The 22,766-nt window shown below is 51.8% G+C and overlaps 1 protein-coding gene across 11 annotated transcripts in view; it reads right to left on the bottom strand.

Moving 5' to 3' along the window:
* The window catches only part of TRAP1 (TNF receptor associated protein 1), a 57,621-nt gene that overhangs the window by 12,206 nt on the left and 22,649 nt on the right, over positions 1 to 22,766 (bottom strand). For 6 of the 11 annotated variants that reach the window (NM_001243945.1, XM_085015607.1, XM_085015609.1 and 3 more), the window contains 8 exon segments: positions 1,758 to 1,913; positions 2,686 to 2,759; positions 3,209 to 3,318; positions 3,762 to 3,922; positions 5,097 to 5,168; positions 8,411 to 8,551; positions 9,598 to 9,680; positions 10,504 to 10,668. In NM_001243945.1, coding sequence (NP_001230874.1) covers positions 1,758 to 1,913; positions 2,686 to 2,759; positions 3,209 to 3,318; positions 3,762 to 3,922; positions 5,097 to 5,168; positions 8,411 to 8,551; positions 9,598 to 9,680; positions 10,504 to 10,668 — 962 coding nt within the window. 11 annotated transcript variants of the gene reach the window in all.

Raw genomic sequence — 22,766 nt, 5'->3', positions numbered from 1 at the left:
GGGGCCCCACCGGGAGGCAGAGGAAGCCCCTCTGCAGGCCGGCCTGGACCAGGAGACTTGGGGCAGACACGCAGAGATGCACAGGGAGAGAGGCCAGGAACCAACTGGTCTCTTTGTTCAAAAGCCCAGAGAGGCTCAGGGGGGCCCCCACACCACGGCCCGGGGCAGAGGTGGGCCTCTCTGGGCAGCTGCTGCCTTTCCCATAAAAAAGGATGACTTCCACGTCCCAGTGAACGGAGCCAAACCTGCTCAGGGTCAGGGGTCAGCAAACCAGAGCCCACAGGCTAGATCACTTGTTAGTATAACCTAGAATGGCTTCCCACTCCAGGCGTTTGTTTTTTTTGTTTGTTTTTTTTTTTTTTTTTGGGCAGCTCCCATAGCATGTGGAAATTCTTGGGCCGGGGACCGAACCTGTGTCACAGCAATGACCGAAGCCACTATAATGACAACGCTGGATCCTTAACCTGCTGCACAAGAGAACTCCAGCTTTTCCATTTTTAAATGGTTGAAAAAAAATGCAAAAAAGAGCACTTCATGATATGTGAAAAACATGTGAAATGCAAATTCCCATGTCTAGTTTCCTGAAACCCAGCTACTATGTCCTGTCTCCATGTAGTCCAGTGGCTTCCACACCTCTGCTGCAGAGTCTGTGGTGGTGTGTGGCCATCACCGCCCTTCTTTTTTTTTTTCTAGGGCCCCACCCATGGCATATGGAGTTTTCCAGGCAAGGGGTCAAACTGGAGCTGCAGCTGCCGGCCACAGCCACAACCATGGTAACGCGGGATCCGAGTCACATCTTTGACCTACCTCCCCTGCTCACAGCAACGCTGGATCCTTAACCCACTGAGTGAGGCCAGGGATTAAACCCACAACCTCATGGATACTAGTTGGATTCGTTTTGGCTGTGCCACAATGGGAACTCCCCATCACTGCCCTTCTAAGAAACATCTGCTGACCCTACTCTGAACCCAGGGCCTCACAAGCTGCCTGCCTGCACACACGCTGGACTCTTGTTGAGATGGAGACAGAGGGGATCCTGGGGGGGACTCAGGGGACACTGGTGCTGCTGGTCTGTGGGTACAACAGCTCTGTCCAAAATGAGGAACAGGCACAGGGCATTAAGAGGGCTCCAGTCAGGAGTTCCCACTATGATGCAATGGGATCGGTGGAGTCTCTGCAGCACCAGGATGCAGGTCTGACCCCTGGCCCGGCACAGGGGGTTAAAGGATCCAGCGCTGTCACAGCTGGAGTGTAGGCTGCAACTGTGGCTCAGATCTGACCCCTGGTCTGGGACCTCCACATACCAAGGGGCAGCCAAAAAAGAAAAAAAAGGAAAAAATGGGCTCCAGGAAGGTAAAGCCAGGCATGCTGGGTTCAACCTGAGCAGGTTCCCCTCGCACAGGAGCTGGCAGGGCATTCGTGGTGCTGCCACGAGCCAGAAAGTCTTAGGGGCCAGCGGAACTACGGACAGCAGCTGCCTGCAGCCAGGAAACCTCTGGCTGTTCAAGAGCCCTCCCTGCGGTGCCCTGAGCCTGTGCCGCGTCACGAAGCCCTGGCCTGCCAGGCCTCTCCTTCACTTTCAAGTCTGTTTGCCTGTCCGGACATAGAGAATTTTCTTTCATTCTGATGCTGCTCAGGTAATTCCTGGGATGTCTGTGCTGAGCTGTCACTGCTGAAGGAAGTGCCGCTGCCGCGCAAATCCAGGGATGGACAGCGGAAAAGCCCTGGCCGCCTGCCCGCAGCCCGTGCCCGCTCACCATTTCTGGCACGTAGAAGATGCTGCGGATGTTGAGAGGCGCGTCCGTCTTGTAGTGCAGGGTATAGCGGGGCTTGTCGGGGGCCTGAGCGACATAGCGGTAGAATTCCTCATGCTGCTCCTCGCTCACATCCTTGGGGTCCATCATCCAGACGGCCTAGAAATGGGGATGAGCAGGGACGTCATGTTTCTAGCACACCCACCCAGCCAAGAGCTCTGGCTGACCCGCCAGAGCTCGCGTTGCGGGTGCTGACAGGGCCTCCTGCCCCCTGTCCCTCCAGCACCAGATACACAGACACACAAAAAGGCTCTGGGAACAAGTGCCCCGTCCTTGCAGAGTCAGGAAAGGCAACTGGGAGGGAGGGACAAGCCAGCCGGACATCACAAAAAGCCTGCAGCCAACAGGTGAGTGGCTAAAGAACAGAGTCTGGCCACGTGATGGAAAATTACTCAGCCATGAAAAGGAAAAGAGAACCAATACCCGCAACAACCAGTGGGAACCTGAAAACATGATCAGCTGGACACAAAAAGACACGTAGTGTTTTTGGCTCTGATTCTGTGAATTGTACACTGGGAATAGTCAGGAAGGGGACTGAGGGTGCCGGGGGCTGGGCAGGGGAGGGGCAGTGCCTGCTAGTGGGTCTGGGGTTCCTTCCTGGGGGATGAACTACACTGGAACCGACTGGTGACAGTGGCTCAGATCTGACCCCTGGCCTGGGAAGGCTACATACCGAAGGGCAGCCAAAAAAGAAAAAAAAGAAAAAATGGGCTCCAGACAAGTAAAGCAGGAATGCTGGGTTCAAGCCGAGCAGGCTCCCCTCGCACAGGGGTTGGCCTGCCACAACACACGGAGCCAGCAGCAGCACCCCGCCCTTGGCCTGTGACAGCGCCGCCCGGGCCCTGGCGCCACCATGCAGCACGGGCCTCACCTGCAGGGTGTTGAGGCGCCTTCCATTCAGGTACAGAGGGAAGCTGACGAAGTTGCTGTACTTTGTCACCACGTCTGCAAGAGACAGAAACAGGGAACACGGGAAGCTTCTGGAGCCGAGAACTCAGGAAGGCGCCAGGGGGTCACAGCGCGCTGGGAGGCCTTATGCCCGCCCTGCCCACACGGGGCGGGGGCAGAACGCACACGAGAACCAGCTGGAGGCCCAGGCCACCGCGAGCCATGGCGCCGTCTGGGCAGCATAAATGGTCTCACAGGCTAACGTGCCCCCTGGAAAGACGCGAACAGAGAACCCCACACAGAGGCGCCCGCCCGCTCTGGTCCTCAGGGAAGCCTGGGCTCTGGCTGGGCCAGCGACCGACACGGGTGATTCCATGACGGGACTGTGGGCCACCACCCAGCACAGTGAGGACAACACCGCCCGCACCCTCCACAGGGCCTCGAACACGACAGGTGGCGGCACGGCGCTGCCCGGCTCATGGCCCCAGGGCCGGGCTCCCGCTCACCTCGAACCCGGGCCTCGTGGGCGAACTCTCTGCTGTCCGCCTTGAGGTGGATGATGATTTTGGTTCCCGTTCTGACTCCTGCAGCTTCAGCAATTTCAAAGACGCCAGAGCTGAGACAGAGCAAGTGGGGCGAGGCCCTGGGTCAGGGCTAACAGGTGGCGCGCGGCACGGCCCCGTATGGAGAGGGGGCTGGGGCCACCGCCACCTCTGAGCCCCGCCAAGCCCCAGGCCTCCGTCAGGGCCAGTGGTCCCTGGGGTTGGGGTGCAGGGCTCCCCACTCAGAGGCAAAACTGCTTGACCTCATGTTCACCCAACGCGGCCCTGAGTGGGCAGCCCCTGGGGAGACCCCCTGTCAGGCACCTCCCGGGCAGAAGCAGGAGGGGCCTCGCCGAGCTGAGGCGACTCTGCCAACAGCCCAGGAGGGCCCCCGGCGCTTTCCGAGGAGCCCGAGCTCCAGCTATACCCTACTCTGCGTGGCAGGGGACACTTGCCTTGGTGGCCCCGGGGCTTGGGGACACGAAACACGCGACATGAGACCCTCTCGGTGACTCACCCGTCTGAAAGCCACTGGAACCCAGGGCTGCCCGCATCCACCGAGCGGGAATAGACCTCGACCTTGTCGGCCACCATGAAGGCTGAGTAGAAACCCACGCCGAACTGGCCGATGATCTTGCCGCTGGCCTCCGCCTGGTTCTGCAGCGCGTCCAGAAAGGCCTGCGGGGGAAGGCGCGTCAGGGGGTGGCCCTTCCCGAGACCCGCGGTCTGCAGCTCTGCACTCGGGCTTCCACCGCGGGCTCGGGCGGCGTTTAATCCTCAGGACAATTCTGCTTTCCGCCCATGACGTTGCCACAGAAGTGTCAGCGGGGGCCTCTGGGCCAGGGCGGTCCCTGAGGTGCCGGGGAGGGGACTCCTGAACGCGTCCCCGCAGTTCGCGGGAAACGGTACACACCAACCATGCTTTTGTGTGATACCACAAGGCACTTAATTATAACTCATGTAATCCAAGTTCCTGATTAAAAATTAAGTAAAATGCACACACTGGCTGCCATGAACGCAGCCCGGGGGCCGCTGTGCAGCTGGAAACGCCCTGTGCGGTCTTGGCTACCGAGCTCCCGAAGTGTGGCTGAAGCGACCAAAGAATGAATACGTTTTAAAATGTACTGTATTTAATTCTAAGTAATTTAAATTCAAAAAGCCATATTCCCTTGCTAGAACTAAAACTAAAAATGTAACGGGGCACGCAGCGCTGATAAAGCCACTTTTTAAAGTAGAAATTTCTGTGAATTCCTATGGACCAACATTAGACCGTTTTCAAGTTCTTGGCACAAAGAGCCATCTTAGGTACCACATGGGCCCACAAAAAAACAAAGCACATTTGTTGGGCATGAGGGCAGCCGAGGGGCACTGGCCTGTGCCTGGGGCTGCCCCAGGGAACGGCACCTTGAGCAGCCCCCTCAGCAGCTCCAAGCTGCACCAGCAACTGACCACCCCGACAGCCGCTCATCTGCCACAGCGCGGCCCCCGCCCTCTGGTCAGCTGTGCCCCTCCGGCCTCCAGCCTGCGCAGCTCAAGGAAATGCTGAGGGCAGGAGTGGAGAAACATGTCAAAAAGCAGGATGCCCCAGCAGATGTGGACCAGTGGCTTCAAACCCCAGGGCAGCCAGTTTCTAGCTAAGGGCCCAGTACTGTTTATCCAGCAAGTAACACAAACCACCTCCGAGGCCCCAGAAGGGCAGGAAGAGACCCTCTGATAAAGGACGTTCCTCTGCAGTGGGCGCCCAGCGGGTCTGGGACCCGCTGTCTCTGGTTGCAACGGCCCTTCGAGGGGACCCTCCAACCTGAGTGGGGCGCAGCGGCTGCAGCCCAGGAAAGGACAGTGGGAGACTTACCTTCGACCCTGACCTGGCGATGGTCCCCAGGTTGGACACCAGCTCCTCTCGTGTCATCCCGACGCCCGTGTCCTGAGGAGAGACGTGGGCTGAGCAATGAAGCGCGGGCACCGGAGCAGCCGGGAGGCACGAGCACACCGGTTACCCTGGTCGTCAGAAAAGGCAAATCCAGTCACGAGCCAGGCCTCGCTGCAGAAAAACCCTCTAGAGGACAGACACCAAATAACGAGACAAAACAGAGTCCAGCAGGAGCTGCAGAGGAGCCCCCTGGGGCTCAGTGGGCTAAGAATCCGTCATCTGCACGCCACGGGCACCCTCCACGCCCCCCAAAAAACAGCTGTATAGTGTCACTCATGTTTTGTTTTGTTTTTTGTCTTTTTTAGGGCCACACCTATGGCATATGGAGGTTCCCAGGCTAGGGGTCAAATAAGAGCTACAGCTGCCAGCCTACATCACAGCCACAGCAATGCCAGCTCCAAGCTGCAGCTGCAACCTACACCACCGCTCACGGCAAATGCCAGATCCTCAACCCACTGAACGAGGTCAGGTGTCAAACATGAGTCCTCATGGACACTAGTTGGGTTCGTTACCATTGAGCCACGATGGGAACTCCCTGGCCTTTAATAAAAACTTCCATTGGCAAGTTCTCTTGTGGTACAACTGGTTAAGGAACCAGTGTGGCACAGGCCACAACTGTGAAGCGAGTTCAATCCCTGGCTTGGGAACTTTCACATGCCATAGCTACGGCCAAAAACAAAACAAAACGAAAACTTTTGCTTTTCAAGGTCATCACTTAGAAAATAAAAAGTTGGGAGTTTCCAACGAGGCGCCGTGGAAATGAATCCGACTGGCAACTGTGACCTTGAGGGTTCAATTCCTGCCCTTGTTCAGTGGGTTACGGATCCAGCGTGGCTGTGGCTGTGGTGTAGGCCGGCGGCTGCAGCTCTGATTAGACCCCTAGCCTGGGAACCTCCATATGCTGCTGGTGTGCCCTAAAAAGCAAAAAAAGAAAAGAACAAGTCACGGCACAGACTAGGGGAAAGTATTTGCAAAAGTCTATCTGACAAAGGACTTGTATCTAGAATATAACAAAGAACTCAAACAATGAAAAGACAACCTGATTAAAAACAAAAACTTCAAAAGACATTTCACAAAGAAGATACATGAATGGCAAACACATGAAAAGATGCTCAACACCGTTAATCACTAAGGAGATGAAAATCGGGACCACAGTGAAATACACAGCTCGCCCACAAGAATGGCTAAACTTACAGAGACCAGGAGTCCTCTCGTGGCTGCAGCAAGTTAGGGAGCCGGCACTGCTGCAGCTGTGAGTTCAATCCCTGGCCTGGGAACTTCCACATGCGATGGGCGTAGACAAAACCAAAAAAGAATGACACTGGCAAGGAAGGGCAGCGACTGGCACACCCACGCTGCTGCGGGAATGCGGGTGGGACCCCACCACGGCAGGGTCTGGCAGTCCCCTATAAAGTTTACCAGAGGAATTCCCGTCGTGGCGCAGTGGAAACGAATCCAACCAGGAACCATGAGGTTGCAGGTTTGATCCCTGGCCTCACTCAGTGGGTTAAGGATCCAGCATTGCCCTGAGCTGTGGCGTAGGTCGGAGACATGGCTCGGATCTGGCGTGGCTGTGGCTGTGGTGTAGGCTGGTGGCTGTAGCTCCGATTGGACCCCTAGCCTGGGACCCTCCATATGCCGCAGGTGCAGCCCTGGGGGAAGAAAAAAAAAACGTTTAACAGCCACGTCCTCAAAGGACCCAACAATCCCACTAGGACATATTTACCCAAGAGAAACAAAAATACTTGCCCTCACAAAGACTTAAACCCAGAAGTTCACCGGGGCCTTACTACTGACATCCCCAAGCGCTCACCAACTGGTCGGTGAGCAGACACACAGACTGCGCCGGCTCCATACACCAGAAGCCCTCTTGGCGACAGCACGGAGGCAACGGACACGCACCACAGCTGGGAGGACCCCCCGAAGCACTGTCGCAAGGGAAAGACGTCCAGCGCCCGTGTAGCTGTGTCTGTGTGAAACTCCCGAAAACACAAACCACCGGGGCAGAAGGCAGGTCAGTGGCTGATGGGCCGGATGGCGCAGGGCTAACAAGGGCGTGACGTCGGGGTGTGAGTGGTCCAGGAGAGCCGCGCGCTGGCTCGGACTCTCGGGACGTATGACCCGTGTGGAAATCACTCCTCCACAAAGCTTCGCAGACCAGTGAGAGCAAGCGAGCAAGGCGCACTCACGCAGAGCACGGGGCGTCAACGGAGGGCACAAGACAGAGCCCATGGCAACTCTGACCAGTGGCGCCAGGCTCACAGGGAGGAGGCATCGTCCACTCAGCGCCCCACAGAGATGCAGCCCCACGAGCCCCCAGAGCAGCCACCCCCCCAGGGGGTGTGACGGCCCTGGGCCCACCGCCTGATGAACCCCACTTCTGCTTTTCTAACCCTCTAACCTTAACTGTTCAAAGGTTGCAAGAGCCACCAAAAATACTGCTGCATCTAAAGGAGGACTGCTAGTCTCAACAGCCAGCTGCAAATAAAAAATAGCACCACGGGACAGTCAGTAACCTGGGGAAACGGGCACTGCAAAAGGAAGAGTACAGTTAAAAAAGTGAAAGGGAGCTCCCGTCGTGGCGCAGCAGAAATGAATCGACTAGGAACCATGAGGTTGCGGGTTTAACCCCTGGCCTCGCTCAGTGGGTTAAGGATCCGGAGTTGCCATGAGGTGTGGTGTGGGTCGCAGACACGGCTTGGATCTGGTGTGGCTGTGGCTGTGGCTGTGGTGTAGGCCAGTGGCTGTGGCTCTGATTCTACCTCTAGCCGGGGAATCGCCACATACCAAGGGTGTGGCCCTAAAAGACAAAAAAAATTGTTTAGACAAGTTCCTGCTTTGGCAGTGGGTTAAGGGTCTGGCATTGTCTCTGCAGCACCTTAGGTCCCAGATTCTATCCCTGGCCTGGGAACTTCCATGTGTCTCAGGGGTGGCCAAAAAAAATTTTCTTTTTAGAGATGTAGATAAATGCATAGATCAAAAACCTCGATAGATACACACTAAAACATTAATAGTAAATTATCTTACTATTACTGCTTATCTGTGTTTTCTAGATTTTCTGTGTTGAATGAATGTTTTTATATATAGTAAGCGAATAGTAAAGATGGCCAGCTCGTCACCAGCAGCCTAGAGACGGGACAGAGAGGCAGGCCTGTCTCCCCGTCCCAGTGTGGGGAGGCCCTGGCGGTCGCCAGCACGGGGGGCTCCAAGCGGGTCAGGACACAGGGGAGCGGTACCTGGATTGTAATGGTGCCCTTCTCGGAGTCGGTCTGCAAGTGAATCTCCATTTCTGGCAGCGTTTGGCCTTCAGACACCAGCTTGTGACGCAGCTTTTCCAAGGCGTCGCTGGCATTGGAGATCAGCTCCCGTATAAACACCTGGAGGAAGGGAAATGAGATGCCACCACTGCAGGACCACTGGGAACAGCCTCTGCGGCAACTGTCAGAAGCTGGGGAGCGACGCCACAGAACGTCTGTCCAGAAGGTCTGCTGGCTTTCCTCACGGCAGCGTCCCGGGCGGGTCAGCACGACTCTGCCCCGACTGCGCCTCCTGAAGGTCAGGCCTGGCGTCGCGTGTCCGTCTGCTCATTCCCAACATCAAGGACCCAGCAGACAGCCTCCTTCTCAACTCCCGCCCAGGGTATCAAACATCCCCAAACTGCTTCCTCTACCCCATGAAGCAAGCCTGGCTTCACCTTAGCTAGCGGATCGTCACAAACCAGACCTCCCACGGTCGGGAGAAACCAAGGGCCACTGGCAGTGTCTGGAAAGCCCTTTCCCGCTGACAGACCTTCCGCTTACAGTCAGAGCACAGGGCAGGGGCCCAGGGGTGACCCAACCAGAGCGCAGAAGCTGGAGGTCACAGGCACACGTGACCACCCAACTTCACGCAGGAGACCCTCTTCATCGTGCACGGCTGTGCCCTGCCTCGCCCTCTGTGCTCTAACGACAAGCCTGGGGAGATGAGACGGCCCCGGCTCAGCGCCGTCTGTCACCCCGAGGAGCTTCAGCTCCTCCAGAAGGTCCCTGGTAGCTCCTCTCTGCTCTGGTCCACACAGGGGGGGGGTCTTCCTCCTCCAGCCCCGACACCCCCACGGAGCACGGGCAGCCCCACCAGGGCCTCAGGGCACACCAACAATCACAGAAGTGGGTCTCAGCAGGGTTCCACACCAGCGTCTGACGGACGAACGGCTTTCAGGAAAATTTCGTTAATTCCTAGATTCGATGTGGCCCAGAGACTCGTATTTGTCCATAAAACCCAACCAACTTTGGTAAATACACCTTCACTGGTAGCCAAGATCAGGACCTGCCCAAATTTAACGTGAGCTCACAGCCAACATACGAGCTGCTGTTTCCCCCAAGAGCATAAACACACTTTTAACAAAGGAAACCCAGCAGCGTGGAGCAGGTAACAGGTACTGCACCTCTTTTTCTGAGTATAAGGAACGGGCGACGATGTCCAGAAGCTTCTTTGTCTCAGCCTGGAACTCATGTTTGGAAACAGAACCTAGTAATGAACCACAGACACAACCACTGAAGTTTAACGTCTTTTTCTTCATGGAGAAATACACTACGTAACATTCCAGAAAATGTTTAAGGTAACGAGTTTTAAACAGTTTTTGAAACCATGAACAAAACAGAAAGAAACCAAGTATGTGGGGCTCAGGCAGGAGGTCTCAGGAAAGATGAACCAAGTGCTCCCCTCTCCCCGGAGAGGGCAGAGGATGCGCGGGCCCTGGCGCCCCCTCGCCGGAGCCTGCGGGCCTGGGGCTGAGCCGCCTCGGCGGGGGCTGTCGCGAGGGGAGCCGGCTCCCGCGACCAGACCCGGCTTCTCCTCCTGAACACAGTGCTCTCCGAATGAACCCGTCATAGAGCTAAGGAACAAGAAAACCTCCCCCCTCTAAACCGGAACACCAGAGACTCTGTTGCGGTCTCGTGTGAAAGCCAGAAACGGACCCACTTCGGGACTGGCTCTGAGACGGCTCCCCACCCCTCGCAGGACGAAGGGCAGCCCAGAGTGCGGGCCTGCGCCGCCAGGGCCAGGCCTGAGCTCACGTCCCACTTCCATGATTACTAGCAGATGTGCCTGAATCACCACTTAGGAGGTGGCCCGCGAACTCGCGGGTGACCACCAGAGGGGGCAAGACTCGCCGCATGCAAGTGGGAAGACACGCAGGGCGCGCTGCTGCTCGGGGACGCTCCTTCTAGCCCAGGCCCTCGTTCGCCGCAAGCCAGCGGTGGCTCTCCCATAGCTCCTGCTGCAAAAACGTCCCCTGATGAGCCAGCCACGAGCCAACAAGGACTTCCCAGGACATGCAGCTGCACCATACCCTGCACGGTCTCCGAGCTGCTGATGATGCAGTGCGGCGGCTCCTCCTTCCGGTCCTCGGCAGCCTGAGAGCTGAATGGCCGTCCAGCGTGGAAGCTGGAGGCCAGGCATTGCCTGGGATGCCAGGACTGGGCTGGGGGCCTCCGAGGACACAAAACGGAGTTTCCTGAAAAGACAGACATGCAGAAAGGAGAGTTAATAAGACACTGGAAACAGAATATCCTCATAGGTTCACATCCAGACTGGCAGATGCTAACATAGGTCACCTGGAGAAATCGGAAGTGACAAATGCTGTGCAGCTCCTGGTACTCTGGCCAGTCGTTTTGGTAACGTACCCTCACACGTGTCAAATACCAAGAATGATCAGAACGAGGGGCTGAGCCGAGGGATCGGGCAGAAGCCTCCTGATCCCACTGCCCATGTATGCGCCTCTAGTGAGATGGCACGAATCCGCCAAACTCACATGGGCCTCGGTGCTCACAGCCCCTCCCAAGGCCTGAAATAAATGACAGGCCAGCTCCCCTTACCGGGAACACTGGACCCCAAAAGGGATCCAAATTTTTTAAAGTAAATGTTCTGAAACAGTTTCATCTTCTAAAGAATCTTCACTGATTCTTCTCCTCTATTGTATGAAAAGGTCCAAGAGTTTTGTAAATTGGTGTATTCAAAGGGCAAACCAGGAGTTCCTGTCCTGGCTCAGTGGGTTAAGGTTCCGGCGTTGCCGTGAGCTGTGGTGTAGGTTGCAGACCCAGCTCAGATCCCCTGCCAGCAGCTACAGCTCCGATTCGACCCCTGGCCTGGGAACCTCCATATGCCGTGGGAAGCAGCCCTAGAAATCGCAAAAAGACCAAAAAAAAAAAAAAAAAAAAAAAAAAAAAGGGCACACCAGCGCATGGTCTCCTCTGCCTCATGACCAGGAAGGGGACTGATGCCTTGCATAGCTCCTCTGCACCTTCCCACTCAGCACAGCAGACCAAGGAACCACTGCGAGGAGAGAAGGGAAACCCCGCCGCTGGACAGCACCGCCCCAGCCAGGCCCGACTGGCAGATGCTACAGAACACGTGCAGACACCTCCACTTTGGCCGGCAGGACAGAACCAGCCCACCCTCAACACTCGCCCGACTCCAGGACGGCCAGGCCGGGGGCTGGACGCTAGGTGCTTAGTGCCCAGCGTTTTCAAGGATACGGCTCAGACACAGCAGCCCTTCTGTGTGGACCTCCAAGCCAGGCGCAAGTGCAGCGGCCTGTTCCCTACAGCACACGTGTACCCGTCAGAAGGAGTGATTTACAACGTCCAGGAATAATGCGAAGGTTCAAGGATCAAGCATTAACTTCCACATTCCTGCAAGGTATAAAAACCTCTCTTTTTGGAGTTCCCTGGTGGCCTAGAGGGTTAAGAACCTGGGGTTGTCACTGCTATGGGTCGTGTCACTACGGTGGCAGGGTTTGATTCCTGGTCCAGGAACTTTCACATGCCGCAGGCACAGCCAAACACCAAAACCAAAACCAAACCACAGGAGCCCGACAACGCTGGGGTGTCCAGGAATTCTCACACCTACCACTCCCCTAAACGTTTCACCAGCACCCACTCCCTACCTCCTGCTCAGCAAAGGACAGAGGGTGCTTGGTGGAGTCCTCCTGCAGCAGGGACGCAAGGAGTGCTCATGCTGGGCCCCGCCCACCCACCACGTGGGCCTCCCGGCTCTGCCCTGCCTTGTCCCCACACCTGGGTCCAAAGGCCTTCGGGCTGGCCTCCCTGCCAGCAGCACCTCCCCTGCAATCTGGCCCTAAAATCTCAACACGCTAATCTTCCAACACTAATTCCACCTGGTTACTCTGGTTTCAGAGGACTTAATTCCTGAACCCCAACTGCAAATGCCCCGGGCTGGCATTCCCAGCCCTCCACCCAGCGGTACCCCAAACCTGCAGAACCAACCCCCCATGCCGCCCCAGCCCAGCAGGCCTGCCGAGCCCTGGAAAGTACTTCTGACCTGCTTCATCTGCACAGTCCACCGACCTGACAACCCTCCCCACCTCCCTTTCCGCCCTTCTGCTCATGGCCCATTCCGTCCTGAAAGAACAGGTTGTCCCCTCCCCCACAGCCAGTTATAAAAAATAAAAATAATTCAAAAAAATAATAATAAAATCTGCTTATTCTTTTTAATGAACAAATGCTATTCCACTGTAATGGCTAAGTCTTTAGTGCTCACCTGATGGATATTTAAACTGTTTCCAGTCTTATGCTGTTAAAAATTATGTTCCAGGGTGATAAAAGAGTTATCTACTGCATGCTTATCCTTCATGGAAGAAATAAGATACAGGAAAATATCCATGTTGGCATTTTTCTGTGCAGAAGAAACACAGAAGGACAGACCAGAAACTGACATCTGAACATTCATCTCCTAAGGCTGCTCTAACAAAGTACCACAGACGGTGGCTGACAACGACAGACCCAATCTCTGAGTGGGGCCGATTCTGTCTGGAGGGTCAGAGGGAGTCGGTCCACAGTCCCTCCTGGCTCTGGGAGTTGCCAGCAGCCCTTGGCTCATGGATGCCTCACTCCAACCTCTGCCGCTATTGTCACCTGGCCTCCTTTGCCCGGTGTGTCCAAACTTTTTTTTTTTGGTCTTTTTAGGGCTGCACTCTCGACATATGGATGTTTCCAGGCTAGGGGTCCAATCAGAGCTATCTATAGCTGCCAGCCTACGCTACAGCCACAGCAACGCGGGATGCAAGCCACATCTGTGATCTATACCACAGCTCACAGAAACACCGGATCCTTAACCCACGGGACAAAGCCAGGGATTGAACCCATGTCCTCATGGACATTAGTCAGGTTCGTTAACCACTGAGCCACGACGGAAACTCCTAAACTCCCCTCTTCAAAGTCACCAGATACACTAGATTTGGGGCTCGTTAAAATCCAATATGACCTCATCTTATCTTGTACCTACAGAGACCCTCACAGGAACGGGGTAACAAGGGCGCACAATTTAAGCCACAGAAACTGCTTGTGTGTCATTTCCTGGAGCCACTGTGGCAAAACACCACAGGTCAGGCAGCTTAAACAACAGAAACCAACCATCTCCCAGCGCTGGAGGCTAGAAGTGTAAAATCCAGCGTGTCAGCAGGGCTGGTTCCTTCCGAGGCTGTGAGGCAGAATGTGTTCTGTCCGTCCCCCAGGCTTCCGCAGCCTCAGGGGCCCCTCTAGGAGGTGAAGATGGCAACCTCGAAGTGACGCGGGCCCACCCTACAACCTCATCTTGGCTCCATCGCCCACAAAGACCTGATATCCAAAAAAAAAAAAAAACCCAAAAAACATTCACAGGTGCTGGGGGCTAGAGTTTGAATGTCTCTTGGGGGACGGAGACGTGTGGGAACAGAGTGAAAAGGACAGAAGACTGGAAATGGGGTAGCAGAGTGAGGGGAAGGTGACATTTCTCAATATACCTTTTTCTTTTTGTTTTTTCTTGAATTCTCGGGCCAGGGATGGACCCTGTGGCACAGTAGTGACCTGAGCTGCTGCAGTGACAACACTGGATCCTTAGCCCGTTGTGCCACAGGAGACCTCCCTGAGTACAGCTTTTGTTCTGACTCTCAGAAAGACAGCAGCGTTTCATATACCCAAAGAGTAAATAGTTAAGAGCACCCAGGGTGTACGAAGAACATAAAACACAAACAGCAACACATGTGCAAACTGTAATACGCACAACGTACCTCCCCTGAGGAACCAAGCCAAGTGACTCCCAAAAGCGGTCCTTGGACTGTACAAGTGACCCCGAACAGCACGGGGATCAGGGCACAGACCCTCCCTCCCAGCCCCATGCAGCTGAAAGGAAAGCACAGTTGGCCTCCAGGAGCCACAGCCACAGCCACAGGCGTGGGTTCCAGCCGACTGCAGACTGGGTGGTACTGTGATAGGCACTTAGGGAAAAAAGATGCCAATCAGTAGACCCTCAGAGTTCAAACCTGTGTTATTCAAGGGTCAACAGGATACTGCAGAGCTGGGCTCAGAGGGAACAGCATAGGATTACTGGAGCAGAACTGGCAGCAATTCTCGAACTGCTCTGTGTGTATAGGAAGACCACAAGCACCTGAGTCAGGAGAAAGGAATTACCAGAGGGAAGGGGGCCAGGGTGACCCCTGTTGGGCAGCAGATGGAGGCGTCAGTGTGAACTTGTCCTTCTTCCTCTAGCTGCAGATCAGACATAGAAATAAAGAGCAGGGTGTGCATATGTGGGGGACTCCCTGGCGGCAATGACACCCCCAGCAGCAGGGAGCACCTGGCCCCAGGAAGAGTGAGCGTCTTGGACAAAAACCCCCATGCCGGAAATCCCTCCATCCTGGGCAAAGTGGGGCGGGTGGTCATCTCCCTGCACACAGATCTTGGTTTGTCACTAGCATTTCCTGCAACACCTGTGGTGCCAGAAGGTGCAGAAGACTCAGAGATGATGGGACATCCAAGAGACACAGGCTCCAAGTGGAAGGCGCACTCAGTGGCAAAATCTAGGACGAACCCACAAACAACAAATGCTGGAGGGGGTGTGGAGAAAAGGGCACCCTCCTGCACTGTTGGGGGTAATGTAAACTGGTACGGCCACTATGGAGAACAGTATGGTGGTACCTTAGAAAACTATACATAGAACTACCATATGACCCAGAAACCCCACTCTTGGGCATATATCCAGACAAAACTTGCCTTGAAAAAGACACATGCACCCGCAGGTCCATTGCAGCCCTATTCACAATAGCCAAGACATGGAAACAACCCAAATGTCCATCGACAGATGAGTGGATTAGAAAGATGTGGTATAGGAGTTCCCGTCGTGGCGCAGTGGTTAACGAATCCAACTAGGAACCATGAGGTTGTGGGTTCGGTCCCTGCCCTTGCTCAGTGGGTTAACAATCCGGCGTTGCCATGAGCTGTGGTGTAGGTTGCAGACGCGGCTCAGATCTCGCGTTGCTGCGGCTCTGGCGTAGGCCGGTGGCTACAGCTCCGATTCGACTCCTAGCCTGGGAACCTCCATATGCCGCGGGAGTGGCCCAAAGAAATAGCAAAAAAAGACAAAAAAAAAAAAAAAAAAAAAAAAGAAATATGTGGTATATATACACAATGGAATACTACCCAGCCATAAAAAAGAACAAAATAATGCCATTTGCAGCAACATGGATGGAACTAGAGACTTTCATACTGAGTGAAGTACGTCAGAAAGAGAAAGGCACGTACCGCATAATTTCACTTACATCTTGAATCTAATATACGGCACAAATGAACCTTCCCATGGAAAAGAAAATCATGGACTTGGAGAACAGATTTGTGGTTGCCAAGAGGGAGGGGGACGGAGGGAGAGAGACTGGGAATTTGGGGTTAACAGATGCAAACTACTGCCTTTGGAGTGGATAAGCAATGAGATCCTGCTGTGCAGCCCTGGGAACTGTGTCTGGTCACTTGTGATGGAGCATGATAATGGGAGAAAAATGAATGTATACATGTATGTGTGACTGGTTAACCTTGCTGTGCAGTAGAAAATTGACAGAACACTGTGAATCGGCTATAATGGAAAGTAAAAATTATTTTAAAAACTTTGGAGTTCCCGTCGTGGCGCAGTGGTTAACAAATCTGACTAGGAACCATGAGGTTGCGGGTTCGGTCCCTGCCCTTGCTCAGTGGGTTAAGGATCCGGCGTTGCCGTGAGCTGTGGTGTAGGTTGCAGATGCGGCTCGGATCCCTCGTTGCTGTGGCTCTGGCGTAGGCCGGTGGCTACAGCTCCAATTCAACCCCTAGCCTGAGAACCTCCATATGCCGCGGGAGCGGCCCAAAGAAATGGCAAAAAGACAAAAAAAAAATAAAATAAAATAAAATAAATAAAAAAATAAAAACTTAAAAAAAAAAAACTACGACAAACTGAGGAACAAAATAATGACAGTCGTGAACTGTCAGCTGGTCAATAAATGTCTGTAAGCCTCCACTTACAGAAATAATAAATAAACGGATGGGAGTTTCCACTGTGGCTAAGCAGGTTAAGAATACGGCTAGTATCCATGAGGATGCAAGTCCGATTCCTGGCCTCACTCAGTGGGTTAAGGATCTGGGTGGCTGTGCCTGTGGTGTAGGCCTCCGCTGCCACTCCAATGGGATCCCTAGCCTGGGAACATCCATATGCCGCAGGTGTGGCCCTAAAAATAAATACATAAATAAATGGAGGCAAAAGGACTTCTATCTTATAGAATTACAATTCATAAACGTATAAGGAATGATGGAAACAGACAACTGCCATCAGGCAAGCACAGTGACAGGTTTGACAGGTATAAACTGTGAACAGACGTTCACCAGAAATAGAACATGTGCAGAATCTCCAAGTATGCCCAGCTCCTCCTGATCCAAAGAGAAAACCAGTACTTCGCGGTGGAGAAAGTGGCACAGAGCCTTAAGCAAGTGACCAGAGTCACTATCAGGAATGAGGTGTGTCCTCATCCTGCAGCTCCTATGGGGGCGGACAGTCTGGCCTGTCTCCTGCCGTGTTCTCGCCAAAAACGCTTCTCCATCTAACTGTAAGAAGACATCAGACAAACCCCCAAATAGGGAAATCCTCTAAAACAACGGGACAGTTCTCTTCTAAAGTTGTCAAGTTCCCAACGGACAAACAGAGACTGAGGAGACCAAGGAGACACCAGCACACGCTGCAGGATCCTGGGCCGGCAAAGGACATGGGTGGGAAATCCGGCTAATGTCAGCCAGGACGGGTGTGTTACCCAAGAGTGAGTGCTGGGTCAGTGTAATTTCAGTTTTCAATCCCTTGGCCATGTGAGAGGTTAAGAGTAGGGAAACTGGGGGAGAAGGCTGTGTGCTCCTTCTGTAACATCTCTGAAAGTACAAAGTATTTCAAAGTAACAAAGACCTATTCCTGTACACATGTCATTTCATTTACCTACAAGTACACTTTTTTTTTTTTTTAAACTGGTTGGCTGCACCCTCAGCACATGGAAGCTCCAGGGCCCGTGACCACACCAGAGCCATAGCAGTGACAATGCCACACGGTTATGCCCTAGGCCACAAGCCTGGCACAAGTGTCCACTGGAGTATACCGTGAGAAGTGGAGTCATCAGGGCCAAGGTCATGCCCAGTTTAAACTGTGGTCATGGCTGCCAAGTCACCCTCCAGAGACCGATGCGATTACATTCCCACCAACGACATCAGGAGACTGTGTAATACACATACTGCTGCCAAGGTGGTACTGCTGTGAAACCTCTGGCTCTCAGCCTAGCAGTCAGGTAAAATTTTACTATAGTTTCCATTTACATTTCTCTTACAATGAGCAAGATGGAGCATCTATCTATATTTTAAAATATTTTCTTTCTTTGCTTTTTTTTTTTGGTCTTTTTAGGGCCGTACCCATGGCATATGGAGGTTCCCAGACTAGGGGTCGAATCAGAGCTGTAGCCGTCAGCCTACGCCACAGCCACAGCCATGCTGGAAGCGAGCTGCGTCTGCGACCTACACCACAGCTTATGGCAATGCCAGATCCTTAACCCACTGAGCAAGGCCAGGGATCATACCTCCATCCTCATTGATGTCTAGTTAGATTTGTTTCTGCTGAGCCACAATGAGAACTCCTAAAATATTTAAAAAAAAAAAAAAAAAAAAAAGGAATTCTCTTGTGGCATCGCAGGTTAAGGATCTGGGCTGTCACTGCAGTGGCATGGGTCACTACTGTGGCACAGGTTTGATCCCTGGCCCAGAAACTTCCACATGCTGCAGGCAGGGCCAAAAAAAAGTTTTTTTTCTATTTCCTATTTTTGTTAACGGACTGTTGATATCCTCTGATCATTTTCTACTACATTTTCTCTTATTGATTTGTAACAACTCTTTACATGTTAAGGAAATTAATCTGTTGTTTGTAAAAGCCTTCCTTACTCCAAAATTAAACACAATTTCCCAAGTCTTATTTTTCCTGTTTTTTTTTTTCCCTACTTTTATACTCAGAATACTTTTGAAAGGATTTTATATGTTGTTTATGACGGAAATAGCTGGGAAAAGGGAAAAATAAGCAATCTATATTTCTAACCAGGTCTTTAAGATTTTCCATTTTAATTCCAAGATTACATTAATCAACAGCACTATTAAGAGCAGATTTGATTTCAGGTTAACTGAACTTTCTAAAGTGACTTTAAGAATAAAGCAATAGTGCAACAAATCTGCCTGAGCCAGACACAAACACACTATCTGTGCAGTGTGTCTTCATGTTTCCCCTAGACCCTAAAGGAAAAACCACAAACCTCAGACTACAATGTCTTAGCGTTAACTAAGATTAACTGTTTGGTGGTTTGGGCTCACAAAACAGGAAACAATGAAAGTTTGAATCTGACAACACACACGTGCAACTTCTCCTCCACTGGGCCTCCTCCCTCGCAGCACACAATCAACTTTCCCTACTATGAATGCACAGCACTTACTTCCCATGCTGCTAATTTAAAACAGCAGTTATAAGCCAGCTTGCGGCATTTTTACAATTAACCTTTTCTTTCTTTTTTTACAGCCACACCTGTGGCTCAGGGAAATTCCTGGGCCAGGGATCAAACCCAAGCTGAAGCTGTGACCTACACCACAGGCACAGCAATGCCAGATCCTTTAACCCACTGAGCCTGGACAGGAACCAAACTCGAATCTCCCCAGTGGTCCAAGCCTCTGCAGTTGGATTGTTTGTTTTTGTCTTGTTTTGTCTTTTTAGGGCTGCACCCATGGCATATGGAAGTTCCCAGGCTAGGCCTCAAATGGAGCGGTAGGTGTCGGCCTGCACCACAGTCATAGCAACGTCTAATTCCTAACCCACTGAGCAAGGCCAGGGATCGAAGCCGTGTCATCATGCATATTAGTCAGGTTTCTTACTGCTGAGCCGTGACAGGAACTCCCTGCAGTTGGATTCTTTTTTTTTTGTTTTTGTCTTTTTGCCATTTCTTGGGCCACTCCCGCGGCATATGGAGGTTCCCAGGCTAGGGGTCTAATCGGAGCTTAGCCACCGGCCTACACCAGAGCCACAGCAACAGGGGATCTGAGCTGGGTCTGCAACCTACACCACAGCTCACGGCAACGCCGGATCCTTAACCCACTGAGCAAGGGCAGGGATCGAACCCGCAACCTCATGGTTCCTAGTCGGATTCGTTAACCACTGCGCCATGACGGGAACTCCTGGATTCTTAACCCTTTGTGCCACAGCAGGAACTCCTTAGCTTTTTCTCACTACATTAATATCTCACCAAATTTGGGTAGGATCAAGTTTACATTTCTTAGTATCAAACTCTCTGAAGGCAAGAACATCCATATTTCTCCGTATGCCAGAACATCTGATGCAGAAGCAGCTCTTTTTTTCCCGTAAACAATCATGAAACTTTATCAGCAGTTTTAAACATCACTATGCTCAAGCAGAAGCACATTCAGTCAGCCAACAGATGGCGTTAGTGGTCCTGCAAGGTCAGTTTGACTAGTAAGCATAAATTAAAAATGCAGCTGCCAACAGGGGCCCACTAACGAAGGCACATGAGTCAAAACACAGTGCGTATGGGGTTTTGTTTTGTTTTGTTTTCTTTAAAAAAAAATCTATCTTTCCCATATATCAGTAACAACAGTTCTTACTCTGGTTTCGCTTCAAAACAGCACCTAAATGATGTGCTTCAGACACTGATACACTTTTTACATCGGTCATTTCCTTCAATCTTTGAAGTAATTTTTCCACTAAAGTATAGTTGATTTTCTGGAGTTCCTGTCGTGGCGCAGTGGTTAATGAATCCGACTAGGAACCATGAGGTTTCGGGTTCAATCCCTGGCCTTGCTCGGTTGGGTTAAGGATCCGGCGTTGCCATGAGCTGTGGTGTATGCAGGTTGAAGATACGGCTCGGATCCCGTGTTGCTGTGGCTCTGGCGTAAGTGGCAGCCACAGCTCCGATTCGACCCCTGGCCTGGGAACCTCCATATGCCACAGGAGCAGCCCTAGAAAAGGCAAAAAGACCAAAAAAAAAAAAAAAAAAAAAAAAGTATAGTTGATTTTCAATGTTGTGCCAATTTCTATTGTCCAGCCAAATGGCCTAGTCATACACACATACACATCCCGTTTCTTCTATCATCTTCCATCGCGGTCTATCCCAAGGGACTGGATATGGTTCCCTGTGCTGCACACTAGGACCTGACTGCTTATCCATTTGAAACCTAATAGTTTGCGTCTACTAACCCCAAACTCCCTGTCCATCCGCCTCCCTCCACTGCCCCCCACGGCAACCACAAGTCTGTTCTCCATGTCTGTGAGTCTGCTTCTGTTTTACAGATAGGTTCGCTTGTGCCATATCTTAGATTCCACATATAAGTGGTATCATTTGGTATCTGTCTCTTTCTGACTCACTCCACTTAGTATGAGAATCTCTAGCTGCATCCACGTTGCTGCAAATGGCACTCTTTCTTTCTTTTCATGGCTGAGTAGTATTCTATTGTGTATATGTATCACATCTTCATCTACTCATCTGTCGGACATTTAGGTTGTTTCCATGTCTTGGCTACTGTGAATAGTGCTGCAATGAACACAGGGGTGCACCTTCTTTTTGAATTATAGTTTTATCCAGATATCAGCTCACAAGTGGGATCGAATGCTGGATCACATGGTAGTTGAATATTTTTCTGAGGTACCTCTGTACTGTTCTCCGTAGTGGTTGTACCAATTTACAATCCCACCAAGAGTGCAGGAGGGTTCCCTTTTCTCCACATCTTCTCTAGTATTTGTTATCTGTAGGCTTACTGATGATGGCCATTCTGACTGGTGTGAGGTGGCACCTCATTGTAGTTTTGATTTGCATTTCTCTAACAATTAGTGATGCTTACCATTTTTTTTTCACTTGCCTCGCCATTTGTTATTTTTCTTGGGAAATGTCTGTTCAGGTCTTCTGCCCATTTTCCAATTGGATTGTTTGTTTTTTCGTTGAGTTGTACAAGGTGGTTTGCATATTTTGGAGATTAAGCCCTTGATGGACATGCTATTTTAAGAAGAAATACCCTGACTGTTTCTCTGAAAATTATATATCCCAAATGGACCATCTCTCATCTTCTCAAGGGTGATACGGAAAAGAGTGATTTCACTTTTTGTATTTATTACTACACAGAGCGCCTCTTCCTGAATGGCTACCAACCAAACCTGTGGATAACAACCCAAAAAGCAAAAAAACGTAGGAACAACAACAAAAAGACTACTGAAGGTTCTGGAGAATCAACAAAAGCTGGCAGATTCTGGAGATTTGCTGTCTGGAAGAAGGGAGCAGCACAGAATGAGGGCAGGTTCGATGAAAAGAGCCTAAAGCTCCAAGAGGCAACACACAAGATTTGCTCTTTTCTGGCCTGAAAAAACCAGAGAAGAGATTTGGAAAACCACTGAATCTGAAAAACCAAGGGAGAAAATCCCAAAAAACAGTCAGAGAAAGGGAGCCCCCAGTTTGGGGAACACTTCTAAGTCTCTGGCTGACCTCCTGAATCACGCATGTGTGGGGCAAACTGCAAGCAGCCCAGTTAAGGACAAAACAAACTGCTGCCTAAGAGAAAGGGTCTGCAGCTAGGGGTCAACCAGGTTAATATCCATCTTTAAAATAACCACTATTCAGAAGAGGGGAACAGTATCCAGAGATGCCAAAAAGCAACACCCACAACGTCTAGGATACAACAAAAAGTTACTCGGGGAGTTCCCATTATGGCTCAGCAGGTTAAGAACCTGATATAGTGTCCTTGACGATGCAGGTTTGATCCCTAGCCTTGATCAGTGGGTTAAGGATCCAGTGCTGCCATAACCTGCAGTACAGGCTGCAGCTGCAACTCGGATCCAGCGTTGCTGTGGCCTCAACGAAGGCCTGCAGCTGCAGCTCCAATTCAATCCCTAGCCCTGGAACTTACATAGTCTGCAGGTGCAGCCATTAAAAGCAACAAAAAAACAAAACAAAACAAATCCACAAAAAACCCACAAATGAACTGGATCTGATATTATATGTGGGACAAGAAAAAGAATTTTAACATATATGTAACTGGAGTCCCAGAAGGAGAGGATAAAGAGAATAGGGGAAAAAAAAAAATTAAAGAAATAACTGAAAAATTCCTTCAAAGTTGGTCAAAAATTTACAGATACTTACATAAATTTACAGATTCAGAAAGTTCAGTGATCCAATGGCAAGTTAATATCAAAGAAAACCACCCAGTTAAGAATCCAACTGCAGCAGCTCTGGACGCTGCGGAGATGTGG

Source organism: Sus scrofa, chromosome 3 (genome assembly GCF_054392235.1).
Source record: "Sus scrofa isolate SSC_HxYL_T2T_F1_AM1 chromosome 3, Sscrofa_HxYL_maternal_Yorkshire_Landrace_v2.0, whole genome shotgun sequence".
Lineage (NCBI taxonomy): Eukaryota > Metazoa > Chordata > Mammalia > Artiodactyla > Suidae > Sus > Sus scrofa.
Note: the sequence above shows the minus strand (reverse complement) of the source record. Positions and strands in the feature narration are given on the sequence as shown.